The 16,561-nt window shown below is 36.7% G+C and overlaps 2 protein-coding genes across 8 annotated transcripts in view; one reads left to right on the forward strand and one right to left on the reverse strand.

Moving 5' to 3' along the window:
• LOC134819558 (electroneutral sodium bicarbonate exchanger 1-like) overlaps positions 1-16,561 on the forward strand; it is a 33,180-nt gene that overhangs the window by 2,634 nt on the left and 13,985 nt on the right. The window contains exons 1-10 of one of the 7 annotated variants that reach the window (XM_063829558.1): positions 1,991-2,139; positions 2,452-2,541; positions 2,725-2,861; positions 3,171-3,254; positions 3,749-3,890; positions 4,513-4,668; positions 4,815-4,912; positions 15,194-15,297; positions 15,888-16,029; positions 16,350-16,424. In XM_063829558.1, coding sequence (XP_063685628.1) covers positions 2,109-2,139; positions 2,452-2,541; positions 2,725-2,861; positions 3,171-3,254; positions 3,749-3,890; positions 4,513-4,668; positions 4,815-4,912; positions 15,194-15,297; positions 15,888-16,029; positions 16,350-16,424 — 1,059 coding nt within the window. In that variant the 5' untranslated portion in view covers positions 1,991-2,108. Of the gene's footprint in view, positions 1-1,990; positions 2,140-2,451; positions 2,542-2,724; positions 2,862-3,170; positions 3,255-3,748; positions 3,891-4,512; positions 4,669-4,814; positions 4,913-15,193; positions 15,298-15,887; positions 16,030-16,349; positions 16,425-16,561 lie in introns of those variants that run through there. The other 6 variants (XM_063829559.1, XM_063829560.1, XM_063829556.1 and 3 more) reach the window with 6 other exon arrangements.
• On the reverse strand, positions 5,267-6,451 carry LOC134819564 (2-hydroxyacylsphingosine 1-beta-galactosyltransferase-like). Its single transcript, XM_063829567.1, has one exon. It carries the CDS (start codon positions 6,369-6,371, stop codon positions 5,346-5,348), a length of 1,026 nt encoding a protein of 341 aa, XP_063685637.1. The 5' UTR covers positions 6,372-6,451; the 3' UTR covers positions 5,267-5,345.

The raw sequence follows: 16,561 nt of genomic DNA on the forward strand, positions 1-16,561 counted from the left end.
CTTTTAAAAGGAACTGTGGCTACAGACTACAGCTGCTGTTGTACAGTGTAGCAATAAGTTCGCTACACTTGCTTGTTTTTACAACCCTTACAATTGTTACGGTCACCATGATCCATCCCAATTTTAAAAACTCAGTCAAGAATTGTAAAATATTTGAGCGCCGAGCTAGGGTGCGCTGCTGGACATATTATACGCTGCTAATTAAAGATTTACAATTTTTACCGATAACTCAATAGCAAAGGTGGCTAATTGACATAATTGGGTGTGTATGTGCTCGTTTTCTGTTTTTTTGGTATACCACTTAGTCATAAAATTTGTATCCGATTTGATTAAAACCTCAATTGTGAATATTTTTGTGGAAACTCCCGGAAAAATAAACTTCCGCTAACTTGACTCAGGACCTATGAGGTGGGGACTGATTGGGTTTACTATCTAGGAAGTAACTTATTGTTCCTTGGGTTCGGGACATTTCTTGTGTTGCAGTATAACCGTTCAAGTTTCGTAACGTAGTTTGCTGATTGTAATCTTTATTATAATTATATTATGTTTGCAGCTAATATCGAATTTCTTTTGATTAAGTTCATTCATATATGGGCATATTTTACAATAATTACCTTATTTATTTATTATTTGATTTAATTCTTGAAAGTGTGTTTACGAAAATTCCCAGAGTCTCATTTCTCTAGTACACCCTTTCTGGATCCATAGTTTGCCGCTATTGTTCTATTTTTCATCACTAAAGTTCTTTCACTAAAGTTTCTGACATCTTTTACAATCTCAAAGGGGATAGGCATTTCCTCATATAATGCTCTATAGATATTTTGATAGATATTTGTAATAACGACCCTATATTCTATAAGAACCCTACCTACCTATGTGACCTATGTTTTACACGAGACGTGGTAACCTATGAGTGTGTTAAATCCTGATGCTTACTGATTCCTTGACTCAATGGATATGTGTTCTATGTTTAGTTTCGTCAAGACTTGACAGGGCCATCACATCTTCTGACCACCCCATTGCGCCAGCACAGCAGAGAGTTCGTATTTGGAGAAGTATATCCCCTGATCGGCGGCTTATTAGGGAGACAACCCCTTTCTTAATAACTTACTTCATTTCTCACTGCTAGATTTCATTTCTGTAAGCCTATTACTCAAAATTTATGAGACTCCGCCTTTTGATACCTAAATTGGCATAATAAATTCCTGCTAGCACAAGTTTGATTTACCTTGCTAAATTTTCCGGAAACATTTCCGGGGACAAGCTAGTCCTCAACCTCATAAGTTAAGTATATATAATATTACAACGAAACTTAACGAACAAATGCAAATTAAGATGTAAATCGCTCCAAATATAAATATAATTGTGGTAGTTCAATTTATTTTTAACATTATTCTTAGGAACCTGATTAATGTTTATGCAATATGTAATCAAATCATTTCTGTTATGTTCCTGTCAGGGTGTTTCTGAATTATTTATTTATCTATTATTTAAGAAAGTCTAGAACTAGAAGGTTTAGAAGGTTTGCTGTTGACTAAGTGCGTGGCGTTCCATGATGCTCTTGTTGTGATAATTTTGTTGAATTATAATCTTCTAATTAATTTTACATAGTAAGTCGTTTATCGGGCTATTTTGTGCTTCTGCATTTCTTTTAGTATAGTTTGTTGTTAATATTTCCTTGTCAGTATAATATTTTCTTGAACATGCTAGAGTTAAATAGCTATTTAAATGTTTCGAATACCAGAGTATACCAGTGTACTACTAAACAGCTAATTTAAACTGATTACTATTAAAAAGGTTAAACGGCCATATTCGCACACCAATTACCCTGCAACACCAGTTTTTTAAAGTTGTAACAAGACATTATGTTATATTACTTATTCACTCAAACCACCACCATCACATCTCACATCAGTCACGTGATATTTTAACAAGACTTCAGCTAAATATTTGCCGTTCACAGATTCACAGTTCTTTATTCTAAAATTCAAGGTAGATGATTTGGAAGACTGGGTCGTCCTACCCAGACCTTGTTATGACCCATATTCCCCTGGTTTGTTGATGGCAAATATGACGTGGTGTTAAGACTCCGATGATTTGCAATAATCATGTGGCGAATAACTAGTGGTGGTGTTTATGGTGAGGATTTTAAGGGCTAGTAGCCAGTCAACTGTTATGTCTGTAATCACATTCGTATCTGGAGTTGCATGCCAATTCTCAAGCCAAGGCACCAAATCAATTTGAAATGGTGCATAGTATATAAATTAGTTTATGATACAATTTAATACGTAGAAGCTAAGCCGCTAAGGTCTACTTTTCATCCTGCAATACTGTATCGAAAAAAATGTTCAATAAAAAAAGTAGTGACTGTGAGGCTTTCAAAGAGTTAATGATCATTTACTCGATCTAGTGAAAACATAATTTATACTGATCATGCGATCACCTCCGCAGAAAAATGCTCGAAGCTAAATTTTCGAAAGAGCAGCGTTAAGACGATTGACTCGATCCCGGCCTCTATTCCGGAGGAGAATTCTGAAGACGGTACTTTCAGCCAATATTACTTTTATCTCGCATGATCAAATTTTATCAAGCATGGTTTCCGGTCCCTCAAAAATAATTTTAAAATAAAAATAACCGCAAGTACAAGACATAACTTTCTAGAAGGTTTAAATCTTAAAATAAACCAAGACTTAATCTTACAACTAACCAAATATAACTTTGCAGTGATAAGTTCCGATCCGGACATAGAAACGGTGGAGTATGTAAAGAATAGAGAATTGGAAGTGGAAGAGAAGAACCAGAACACAGTCCACTCTGTCCACCAGGTATATAATACCTCCGACACACCTTCTGTCCATCAGGTATAATTAATATGACTGACAGACACACGCATGGACAGATAAACACACAGAAACGCACGAAGATAATAGTGTACAGTTGTATTATGGACAGATATTTGTGACGTCATCTACATTTAATGTAATCTTCATGGAAATTGTCCGCAAAAACAAGGGTTCAAAAGTGTTCAGTTAGAAACAACAGTGCCGGGACGTGTAATATAATTATTATCTTATTTTATATTCACATAACATACATAATTAAATCTTTAATGTAGTCAGTACGTTAAATCCACGACTGGGTCGATAAATTTAGGTCCCACTTTCCACCAGATATTTTCTGAGCTTGATGAACTGGTCTTCGAACGAGGGGAAAACGTTTGGGAGGAAAAGGCAAGATGGATGAAATTCGAGCAGGTAAGCTTATACTTTTATTTGTAGGTTCACTTTCCTAAGTAGCCTTGGGTAGTTGGTTTGCATATTTCGACTTCAATAGGTTATTTGCCCTTCTTAGAAGGGCAAAATACTACAAAATATTTTGCTGGCAATTATTTCTAATTTTTCAAGGATAATTATTATAAATATTTTCTTTATCGCTATAAAATCTACCGGCCAAAATAACAGAATTTCATCGGCCAAAATAACAGAATTTCATCGGCCAAAATAACAGAATTTCATCGGACCGCCGGTCTTATTCCCTCCAAACTTTGACAAAAAAGACGGAACCTGATCCCAGACAATTATGCCCCAAAGGCGAAAGGGTATTATATTCGTTCATGTCTTATTGATACCTATTTATTGTTTGGTACCTAATATACGCATTAGGAGTTGACTTGAAACTTTATTGTTGAACAAGTTCAACGTAAGCTTAGAGTAAAAGATAAAAGATGACCACTCCCCACTTCTCTCAGGACATCCAGAGAGGAGCCGACAAATGGAGCAAACCTCACGTAGCCACACTCAAACTCCAGTCTATAATATCACTGAGGAAGTGCATTTCTCAAGGAACCGTGTTGTTGGGAATGAAGGCATTTAACCTCGAATCAGTGATTGGTGGGTTTTTGGCAGAATTGTTTTTAAACCTTTAATTTGGGGCAATTTTTATCACTGACTTCACGCCTCTCAACGCGTATAACCTTTTGACAATAATATAAACTTTTAACTTGACAAAATATGTTATATTATATAACATTATAATATATTATATAATGTGCCAGAACTTTAATTCCTTTACTCTTTTTGGAGGGGGTTCTTGAAACATATAATGATACGAAAGGTTTTATTAACAGAAGCTTTCAAAATACATATTGTGTATAATATCGTCTTCAACTCCATTGTTTAATTTGCATAGAAAATGTATTTAGAGGCGTGAAGTGAGTGATGAAATTGTTACAAGTAATGTTCTTCACTGACACTCAGTCGCACGGTCAACATTATATGTTATTTAACTGTACAACTTTACAGTGCGTCATCACTATCGTAATTTCATAATAATGTGATGAACGTAATAACTAAATAATTAGAACTGTGCTTTAAACTGTTTAACACTGTTTAACACTGTTTAACACTGTTTAACACTGTTTAACACTGTTTAAAACTGTGATCCATGCTTGTCATCATTATTTAATTAAATCAAGGATTAATTAATTATTTATGCTAATTATTGCTTCCCCAGAGATGACGCTTGACAGATTAGTGTCACGTGCTCTGATCACGAGCAGTGTGGCAGTGCAACTGCGCACACTCCTGCTCAAGCGTCATGTTCACACTGGGGAACATCAACAAGAGGGGGTACTGAAGTTCAGATACCACAAGGGAAAATTTAAGAACGGTAATTAATTATCTAATTATGTGAATATTCATCTCCTAATTTGGTCACGTTGAGTACTTTCTTCAAAGATTATCCCATAATGTTCCGAGTACATGGCTCACACGCGATCTCACAAAATGAAGTTTATTTTCCACGATAAATGCCAGGTATTTTAGCGCGTATCTCCGAAGGGTTATCACCGGAGGTGTCACCGTCAGCTAGTGGAATCAACTCCAGGACCAACTCTGAACAGGACCTCGTCAAGGTTACTTACGTATTCATCTTGCTTTTTAGAAGATTTAGTTTTCTAATCGAATCACTCTGAGTAACTAATCATCTTATGTATTGTTTTTTAAAATTGTTTCTATTATTAGAAATAAACTGAATGACACGCGGTATTTACTAATCCTGCAGCAAAGATATTACATAACATAAGATGTAGCTAAATAATTTACACAATGCGGTGCCCATGTCTGAGTGGCTCTGCTCCCCTCATCGGAGCAGGAAATTTGAAACAAAAGCGGCCACGGGTCTCATAAAAATGAAAATACCAAATAAGGTTAATCATCAAAATAACGGTTGAAGAAAAATGGTAATAGCATACATTTACACACCGATAAAAAGCAACTGGTTGAATATTTTTAAATAAAAATATGCTCATAATCGATTTCAACATCAAAAATTAGAAATATAATCACTCACTCATTCTTCAGCTTCCTGAAACCGGCCATGCCAACTTTTCTTGAAAAATAAACACAAAACTTCAACAGCACATATAAAATGAACCCCACAACAACAATAACAATCACAACCACAGGAACTACGATATCCAGATTATACATCTCCACCGTACTCTGCTGTCTTGCAACTTTGTTCACCAAATAGTCCACATTCCCCATCTCAGCCACTTGCTCCACGTAATACAGTAGATTCTCCCTCGCATTCCCCGGCTCATTCTCAACTATATCAGACGCTCTCTTCATATTCCTATGATAAGTTCCGTGGTTAGCGATCATTGCCGCGATTACTTCTTTAGCTCGAACTGAGATATCCTCCTTCATCAAACTCTCTCCGAATCCCTTCACCTTGACCAGCTCAGCGTTTACGGGTTGATCAGCAAATTGAGGGATACACAGTACAGGAACATTGTAATAAATAGTCTCCATTTTGCCGTTGTTACCACAGTGGCTGATAAAGAGCTTTATTTTACCCGATCTCAGGAGATCTTTTTGAGGCGCCCAGTTCAGAGGTAGGACAGATTTGGGGAACTCTTTCTCAAATTCCTTATCTACCTTGACTATGACTCTGAGATCGAGTTCGGTAAGAATCTCTACGAGTTGCGAGTACCAGGAAACTCCACTCATCTTCACATATGGTCCAAAGGAAACGTAAACAACATCCTTCCCAACTGATTCGTTCAAAAACTGAGAAATTTGTGGCGAGAATTGTAAAGGAGCGCTTTTACTGCCCAATAGGTTGGCACACCCAATAAGGATATTGTTTGGAGGCCGAAGAAATGGGAAGGTCAAGGCAGGGTGACCGTTCGTAAGGAATAATTTGACTGAATCCGTAACTTCCTGAACGGAGAACCCGAATTTTTCCAAAAAGGGCTGGAGGATACGTTGTCCTGTTTGAATAAATGGGAACATCTTAAAAGCGGTGGACAGTCCAGATAGTCGCTCCGTGAAGGAGGGAGATCGATGAAAATCTCGACTGTTCATCATGGATGGCTAACTAGTTAATAGCATTGGGAGATTATTGATCTTTAAAGATCCCTGCACCATGCAACAGGGCTCAAAATCAACAACAGGAACTTCAGTTATTGTACCAAGTAATGCCAAGCCAGAATAAATAACCTTCTCTCCTAAAACAACATCAAACTGAGTCCTGCTAAACATCTCCTTGACTACCTCCCCCGTAAAAACGCCAGCGGATCTCCTAAAAACCTCACCCCAAACCTCGAAACAACCTGCAGCGAACACTTTAATCATATCATCACTTTCCGCCTGGATAACATTTTTCACACATACCTCCCACATCATGTCCTTATCCACGCCATCCCACACCACTATATCAACTCCGTGGATGTTAGGGTGTGGAGCTACCTTGTCCATTCCTCCGGAGACCATGTTAAGGAAGGTTATGTTGTGACCTGCGTCTGCCAGGATTACAGCTACGTCGTAGAGTGCGGTGAGGTGAGATTTGTCGAGGATTGCACCAGCGAATATGTTAGCAGAGTGTGCGATGGGAATGAGAGCGAGGAGGAGGAGTAACATCCTAAATAAGGTGTATAATGAGGAGAGTTAGTGCAAATTACAAAACTTTAATTTTCAAGAACATTCACTATTTGTAGTTTGAAAATTAAACACACATAATATTAGCCACTAATTTGTTGTCGGGCCCAAATCCAAAATCTATCGGACAGAATAAAGTCAAATTACGATTCTGAACTTTTCATGCTAATATATTTAAAAAACGGATCAGTTACAGCGAATTAAGCGAATTCGTCCTGCGAAAACAATATATACAACACAGCTCAGGCCTTGCAAAAGACTTGCCCGTCAGATGACTATGGAAGAGACTAACAAATTCAATTTGTAAACTTGTAATAATATTTTCGGGCAGCAGCTGAATCATGATTCACGTTATAAATGATAAGAATTACTGCGAAATGAATTATTTCTTAAGAAATGTAACGTGATATTACATAGAGTATCATTTCCAACAGGCGGTACTCAAAATACGATTAAGTCAGCTAAGTAATTTGAGAAGAAAATAAAAGGAGTTTATGTCGTGAAGGTATAGGATAAGGACCATGGCTATTGGCTGTTCGGTAGTCAACAAAGTCTGATGAAAATGTAAGATTAACTAATAACTACAACAGTGTATAACAAGTATATACGCTGCTAAAACAAAGAACTGTTCAATGCGAAGGTAGAACTGTATAACATTACTACATGTAATGCGATACTCGGAATCACTAGATATTTTCATCAGAAACATAACGCGATATAACATAATTACAACACAACGAATCTATTACATTTAATGTGTATTATGTAACGTGATGGAAATATTTTAAGCGGGTATTGTCCTGTCCAAACCCAGGATACATAACATGAAGAATTTGTTGTAACTTTGTATGAAAAGCATTTATAGAGTTTCAAGTAAAGATAAGGAAGTAAATTTAAAGTGAGGTGAACACAGATTGGAAGGATATCTTATATTTTAGAATGCATGTTAGATAAGTGTGTCTCTTATCAGAAATAAGAATCTTTGCTGTGGTACCTTCATAATTCATATTGTATGCTCTTATGTGTTCAGTAGTGTAAGACTGAAATGAAAGTAACATCCCGACTAATTGCCTGATCAATGCAATGGTCACGTGATTTTGTAATTATCTAAATTATATCTAATAAACTAGCTGTAGTCGGTGCACTGATCGATGTAGTCGAAGAGTAAGACGCAACATGGTCACATAAAATAGATCTAGGTAAACTTTAACTAGTTTTTAATGTACGATTGTAGTGTGTTTTTTAACAATAAGGATCTAACTAAACTTCTTATTGTTATCTATTGAATGTTAACACAATAAATTATTCTTTTTCGTTTTCAGATTTGAAACACAAGGAAACATTTTATTTATACCCATTGTACCCCGTTCTACAATTTAGCAAGTGATCAAAAATTACGCACCTTGCCACGGAGGCAACTCGAATGAGTTAACTCTGTCCAGTAAGGATGCAATAATAAACCTTGGCCCTAAGGAAACTGAGCCCTATTTGATTGGGTCTGGTGCCGACAGCCTCGGGACATCTGTTTTTAACAGGCCTGAAGCTTAAGTGATCATAGTTGGGCTTGTCCCAGCCGGTGGTCTTTGGTGGATGGTTTCTCAACAAACTTGTACAGACTAACAGAGCACAGAAATTGTTGCTTGGGTCAGCCGTTACCATGTTCTACGATTTACCTCTCTCTTTTCTAATCTTTTCTTTCTCCTGAACGCATCTGATTTACTGCCATTTGTCCCGACTGACGGACAGTTTTCCAAAGCTTATTAATTAGTAAACAGTAAATAAAACAAAGATTGGTTCATTTATAAATAAGTGAAAGCCTCTATCTTGTTGTGCTGTCAATATATAATGCATATATTATTATACGTAATAATATGTAAACGTATTTGAATTTTCGTAAATGGATTGAATAATATAATAATAATAACAAATCAAAATGCATTCTTTCCATGTGTTGAGGAATAATAGCAGCTATTCCCGGCTCCTTGCAGTACTCGTTTAATCTACGAATAATGACTTGATAATTCTTTCATAGCTAACTATGTCCATTCCTGGCTTTTTCTTTCTGAATCTCAGCCACTTGAACCAACAATTCAACCGGATCAGCCATGCACTGTCCCTCAGTAGAAATAGACTGCGCATAATAATCAAACCTTGACTTGAGTCTGATCTTCAACATAGCAAGGTGCTTCTTAACAGCACTGTTGCACACAAAGTGCACTAAACAGTTCACAGTGGAGCAGGTAAATGCTGAGTAGTACAGCCACCAGTGAAAGTAGTACTCCCACATGATGTTTCCTTTAGCTAGCCAGTAGTTACTGTTCAGGAGAGAGAACGCCCCCTTTTTTCCCAGCTCCTTGCTACACAAACCCAGCAGGGGGAGAGTGTAGTAAAGGGCTGTGAAACCGTAAAATGTGACGTAGAAAAACGCAAATACCAGCGTCATTACTGTCGCTTTTATCTTCTTGTTGTGGATATCCCAATAATGGATTCCAGCTGGTGTTGACCCTCTCCTCCTCCTCACAGACTTCTGCCTCAAAACCATCAGCTTAACAGCAATGGAAATGCTCATCACGGGGATACTTATCATAGAGTAAACCAGGAGAGACACGTATCCGTAGTAAAGCTCGGCGAACTGCCCGGATAGGTACACATCAGGATAAGGTCGATTGTACTTGTACCTGAAGTTGACAGCCATGGTCATGGTAAGATAGAGAATAAATAACAAATTACTTTGTTTAATCTTCAAAATTGTGATTGGTCTTACACGATAAGTTTAAAAATCATGATTAAACACACACATATTGACCACTAATGTGTTGTTGGGCCAAAATTCAGCAGACAGAACAATACCTGAAGTTGACAGCCATGTACATGTTAAGAGAGAGGATCAGAACCCAGCCCATACCCTGGAGTGTTGTTAGGGTGTGTTGGGTTGCTCGCCGCTTGTAAAGTTCCGGGAAGAATGTCCCTGAAGAGTGTGCAGTTAAAGGGTGAGCTGTAGCTGTTTGGATAATTTGGACATGTTGAATTGTGCCCTTCGAACTTTTCTCAGAATTGACCTGACTGTTGTAACAGACTGATGTAACAGTTTAGTCCATGATACTGAGCTGTTTGCTAAACTGTGTATTGAACTTCTCGAAGATTCGGTAGGTAATTTTAGCGTTACGAATGAAGATAATGTACGGACAAAAGATATAGATTGTGTTAATTGTCAAGGGAGTAAAACGTAATTGGATGCCATCATGATCAATAGCCCATACCCAGTGATCGTTATTAAATCTTAATTCAATTTATCGACTTTTGATATTGTGGTATGAAGCCGGCAATTAGTCTGTGTGAACTTGATTAAACCAAATTTTGTTGACCGCACAACAAATGGTTTAACTGAGAAAAATACATCTAAGAGTGATAAAATCTCAAAACGTTTTACCAAATGTGGAGAGGACAAGGCTTAACCTTGCTTTCTTCACAGATTAACTTTACCGGGGTAAGCACAGGGCTTCAATGCTCTATCTTATAGTGGTTTTGATCTATTCCTTAGTAGTAAAGACCACTGCCCCCTACGAAGAAGAAGATAAAATCTATTGTGATAAAATATATTGAACAAACACATACCTATGAATCTGACTGTAGTTATCAAGCACATTAGAATAGGAGTGAGCATAGCAATGATGTTAAATAGCATCCCCATAACATAGTTCGCAATAGGCACCTGGGGATAACAATAATAACGGCATAAGAGTTAGTTATACAGTTTCCCCAGTTTCATTTCAGATTTTTAATGGAGATTGGACAATATTATGTAGTATTGTACAACTTGCAAAACAATGTAACATATATAGCGACGATCGCGTTGAGTTGTTGAAATTTAAATCGAAAAATTCAGTTCACATTTTGTATATTATATTGTAAGCTGAAGACGATTTACACAAGTATTTTGAAAGATCCTGCTAATAAAATCTTTCGTATCACTTATATGTTTTAAATATCCCCCTCCAGGTATAAGTGTATAAAATTACTGAAATGTATTGTACTTGGAAAAAGTATGTTCAACTTTACTTACGAACAAATTTTCAGAAGTATAGTCGTTGAACATCATTATGCTAAGATAAACGTTGCAAATCCCACCCATGAAATCAGTGAGAGCCATGCTCATAAACAGCGAACTCGTCTGGTTCTGAAACTTTACCCGTCAGACTTTCTGGTAAATCTTAATACCAACCATTATGTAATATGTAACACTAGCAACTAGAAATATATGAGTGAAGGTGATATTTTGTCGGTAAAACTGTCTGATTTGCTGCAGAAACTATTTGGGCTCCTTCCCAAGTTTAATTTTATTCTCCGCTCTGGGAAGGAATTATATGGAAGGAAACAGCATGCAGTTAGCAGGATGAACTAACTATGAATTTGGAGGAGAAGGTGATTTTTATTCGGTTAACGTATTAAGGTATTTGAGCTTTTCATTTAGAATTAAAACAAGTCATTCATATTATGGAGCCAGGGTGTGTGCCACGAACTATAAATTGAGTAACTGGCCTATTTCTCGCACGAATTTTAAGACTCTTCGGACGAATGTGAAATGTGATAAGGCTATGAACTACACTTCTGCATTCGTCGCACATTCCATGTGGCGGAAAGAATTACTTTAACACGTTCGACCGAGTATATAATGTTCGTGATAATATGTGTATAGTGTGTGTGATATAGTGTGATATGTGCGGTTAGCCCAGACTTTTCTTCAGAAATATGATATCACATAGGAAGTTACAGATATTATGTAATTCTAGATTGAGACACTCAGTAGGAAAAAAAGATAAAACACAGCCAAATAAAAAGGTTTCAGATAGGAGATTAAGAGGTTGCTACAACTATAAGAGGTTGCTACAACTGTAAGCGGTTGCTACAACTGTAAGCGGTTGCTACAGCTATAAGAGGTTGCTATAAGGTTTCTACAAGGTTGCTACAAGATGCTGCCACAACTTACGGCTTGTTTAATTTCGCTTTTTCCAAGAAAGAAGTTACTGATATCGTGAATCAAACTTACGACAGCGAATCTCGGATTCGCTTGACCCTAATTGTGTTAGTAAGCATTGGTTCTTCTTTTTTAAACAAGAATTAGAGTTCATCTAGGCATTGGGCTCCTTTTCGTTAATAGTGCTTTTAGTAACAAATGACAAGGACTATGATAATAATCAGGGGTGATGCTCAGAAGTTAGGAGTAAGTATGCGTGATACAAATATTATCACGTTAGTGGTAACATCCTGGCTAAATATATTTCTCCGTGTTTAAAGAATATTCTAACAAATTCAATAAATTATTGGCGATGAAAAATTTGAAATCCATAATACATATTACGTAAGATAGATAATTAGTATATTATAATATATTGATAAGTAAGGTTTGCTTACCATGGGTTTACTTGCGGTTCCAAGTACGTACATGATGTACAAATTAGACAGAACTCCAAAGACACCCAAAGGAAGTGAGGTAGTCCCAAGTGCTATATCCAACTCTGGGATGGTTTCGTTCATGGTGATGAGGAAGGTTTTCTGATCTGCAATACCATGACACCGATCATCCAGGAATGATGTGGTGGTGTTATTTAACATCCTTGAGAGAGACACTGTTCAAGAAATAAATACAAATTAAATTAAAACAAATGAAATCTAAAACAAGTATGATGCCGGAAACTAACTGAGGTAGAGAGATGAACTCAATACTTTGGTCAAATGAGTCAAGATAAATATCACCGAACCGACCTGACTTTACAGTCGGCTATTTAAATTTCAAAGAGTAAAATAAAACAATTGCACTGTAGTTCAAACTGATTGGAAGTGTGGTGAGAACAATACGAAACCGCGGAGGCATGAAAACATCAAACTATGGTTAAATTACTGTGGGTAGTTCAGGTAGAACGTAGTTGCCTCTTAGAAATGATACATTCCTCGCAATAATCTTACACAACCTGATCTGGTAACTTCCTTATACAAACAATTTCAGCTATTAGCTATTTTCACAAATAGAATATCAACCTCCGAAAAAACGAAAGTTACTACTTAGTACTTACTCTATGGAAAATAATGGATCAAGTGAATGAATGGTAATAAACGTATAATTAATGTCGCAATAGATAAATAAGTGTATTTCTGTTTATAAACAAAATGATGCCTGAGGTCCTCAGGCAAGATCACATCAGAGGTTTTCTCCAAAAGTAATGATGGAATAATGACTGAGCCACTCAGAGGCACCTACCGGGCACCATTAAAATACTTGTATTGTTTACAGTCTCAAAACTAAGATCTCTCCGTTGAAATGGTGTCTCGTTTAATGTCGCGAATCGAGACAATAATATGGTAAAGTGTACAAACGAGACACCATTTCAACGGAGAATTCTTAGTTTTGAGACTGTAAACAATACAAGTATTTTAATGGTGCCCGGTAGGTGCCTCTGAATGGCTCAGTCATTGTTCAATCATTACTTTTGGACAGAACCTCTGATGTGATCTTGCCTGAGGACCTCAGGCATCGTTGTCACTAACTGTTACTTAAAAATTGGAGAGAGAGAGAGAGACAGGCGCCGCCAGGTATATCTGTTCTACTGCTGTATGACTATTTTTGTGATTTGACCAAATATTTGATATCCTCCTTGTTTAAGATCCAGACGAGACAATACGATAGACCACCACGACCGACCACTACTGCCTCGACCTCATACAAATGTACACCAGACAGACTATAATAATAAGCTTTGAATTATGAGCACCTATTAAATAATAAATTTAGTTACCTCATCAAAAATTGATTCGAATGCAGCACTAGAACGTTCGGGAATAATTATTAAAGATAATAAAAATGAAATAATCTTTCGGTACCATTAAAGGAACAGTTCACAACAGATAATCTCAGCAAAATGCAAATACTTGCTGTGATAGAGCGGCTGTTATCGCAAATGGTACAACATTCAATCTCTTGGACATATAAATCAAGGAAACGATTAGTAATTCTTCTGTCAACCAGGCATTTAAGTTGCCATGTACTTCGTCGTAAATATCTGCAATCATCTGTACAAGCCAATTATCGTGCACCAACGTTCAACACATGGTAATTGTTAGACGTGATGGGCTGGTATTGCATACTGACAAGACATATTTGATAGATCAGTCCCTCCGAACGAATACTATTAAGAGAAAATCAAAATTCACTTTGATGTTTGATTTTATTGCTCGCAATTGATAACTTTGTCGTCTATACTCTAGACCGTGGCGTAATAATTGTATTAATATTACCTGATAAAAATAACAACTGTTTGATATTAACGTTCGGTTTGTAAGAACAGATCATTTTAAAATACTCGACCAACTAACTGCAATAACTGAATTATATCGAGAGTAACAATTAAAATCTCAATGTATACAATTATGAAGTTTGATGTTTATTATCATCGGCTTGGTTCAATGAATTCTAACGTCATCTGATCTAAATGGTGTAATGGGTCAAATAATTATTTTTATTCGTTTTTGGTAATGGTTATCATCTAGGATATAATCTCTTTTGATTCCCCTTAAGTAAGGTTAAACCAGTAACATTCCCTTGACATTTCGGTACTGTTTAATTGTCCATGTCTGCCAAACACACAAACACGGGTGGTTATATTCGTACATATGATCGGTGTGACAAGACAGTAGTTTCTAATTTAACCGATTTCACATGTACCTTTGGGAGCCAGGCTTGCTCGTTGATTAGTGAGTTAGTGGATTGAAAAGATGGTGTGTTATAATTAATGGTACATTCACAGTAATACATACCGATAATCTGCTTCTCCAATCTCTATCAGACATATTTTCTAATTGTATTTTCATGGAATAATCCAACACGAAGGGCGATCTAAATTGTTTCCAGTAAATCTCTTACAGTGCATCTTAACTTTTCTACTTTTGTTACTTTAAGACTTTACAATGCTGACAGTGACGTTAATGAACAAAATCAGCATATTTTGTAGAATGCGAAGAAGCGTTGTATAAGAGAAAATAAGCGTGCCACGATAACTTTGTAGTGCCTCATTTTCAGGATGAGCTTCTGAACGCTTCTATTTTTATTGTACTAGTACCCATAAACCTGTTATAACTTAACAACTTTCTATTATTAGATTCTTATTCAGGATTTCGCAGTTGGATGTAAATGAATCTGCATCAAATCTATTATAATATTATGTTATCCACCTGTCATAACATATTGTTCTCCTCCGCAGATGAAGCAACACTTTCTACGGAAGTTACCGCCTGACACAGAAGCGAGCAATGTGATGATCGGGAAACTGGAATATTTGGAAGCTAACATCTGCGTTACAATCAGGTAACTGATAACTGATGTGTTTCTCATCAAGTATAAAGTAACATAAATTAAAATGTATGTTACTTTATGTTACTTTATTAAGTAACATTAAGTAACATTAAGTAACATTAAGTAACATTAAGTAACATTAAATAACATAAACTAAGACAGTGCAGCTCCGTGGTCTGGGGAGGAGCACACTTATCTGCCTATCTGTATTTAATAATACAAGCCAATGGTCAAATCTCAGCTACTTGATATCTCAGATTAGCTTTACCGATAATAATGTTAATGAGACAGGAATGTTGCACTACCACACGCATTATATACCACCCGGCTAACCTGTGGGGGTAGACTTTAGTGTAACGCAATTATTATTCATAGTAACCATGCTAAAGCAGGTCAAGTTGAAACACTCACAGATAAAGGACTCCGTTAATCGAATAGAATCAATTAATCAATTAGAATTAACTTGATCAGCACCTGTCACTAAGTATTAAAGAATGCTATCTTAATGTTAATTGTACGTTAACTGAAAGCGTCCTTATGTGCATCACAGTGAACCTATTTAGTTTACGAATAAAGATTTAAAGCTAACACCTCATCCTCAGGTTGTCTCACTCAATCTTGCTCGGAGACCTGACTGAAGTTCCTATTCCTACTCGGTTTATATTTCTCCTGCTTTGTCCGGACCATTCCCAAATTGACCACGTGGAAGTTGGCCGGGCTGCTTCTACACTATTCTCTGACGAGGTAAAACATTTGCTACCGCCTGGGTGGCCACACTTTTATTTTATTGCTGCCACTTATACGGTTTTAAAGGATATTATATCCTGTTTCGTGTAGTGAGTATTGGTATTGCCACAATTGTAATTTGTACTCAACAAACAGCTTGGAGTGTAATATCAACGTTAATACTGTTTGCTTCTGATTTTGTTTTCATTGTGGATCTTAGACTGGTGCGCGATTCAAAAGTCGAGAAAACTGTACTCGACATCAGTGTGACTAGGATCTAGAATACTCTATCACATATTCCACACGGCGCATAAATATCGCATAATATCTTATTTCAGATGTTTTATGAGGCAGCATACTCAGCTTCCAGCAAAGCAGAAGTGATTCAGGGAATTGACCGGTTTCTTGAGAAGGTAGGCATACCACTCCATTTAGATTCTTGAGCATTGGGGGTAACGAGATAAGAGTCTCATACGCTGATAACGTTTGAAATTAAAAGCCGTGCCAGAAAAACTCGTATTATGCCTTTTTTTTGTTCGAAAACCTACCC

Source organism: Bolinopsis microptera, chromosome 8, assembly GCF_026151205.1.
Source record: "Bolinopsis microptera isolate Bmic1 chromosome 8, MBARI_Bmic_1.0, whole genome shotgun sequence".
Classification (NCBI taxonomy): domain Eukaryota; kingdom Metazoa; phylum Ctenophora; class Tentaculata; order Lobata; family Bolinopsidae; genus Bolinopsis; species Bolinopsis microptera.

Coding starts and splice junctions, on each gene's coding strand:
- LOC134819564 (XM_063829567.1), bottom strand. CDS start 6,371: ATGATGAACAGTCGAGATTTTCATCGATCTCCCTCCTTCACGGAGCGA.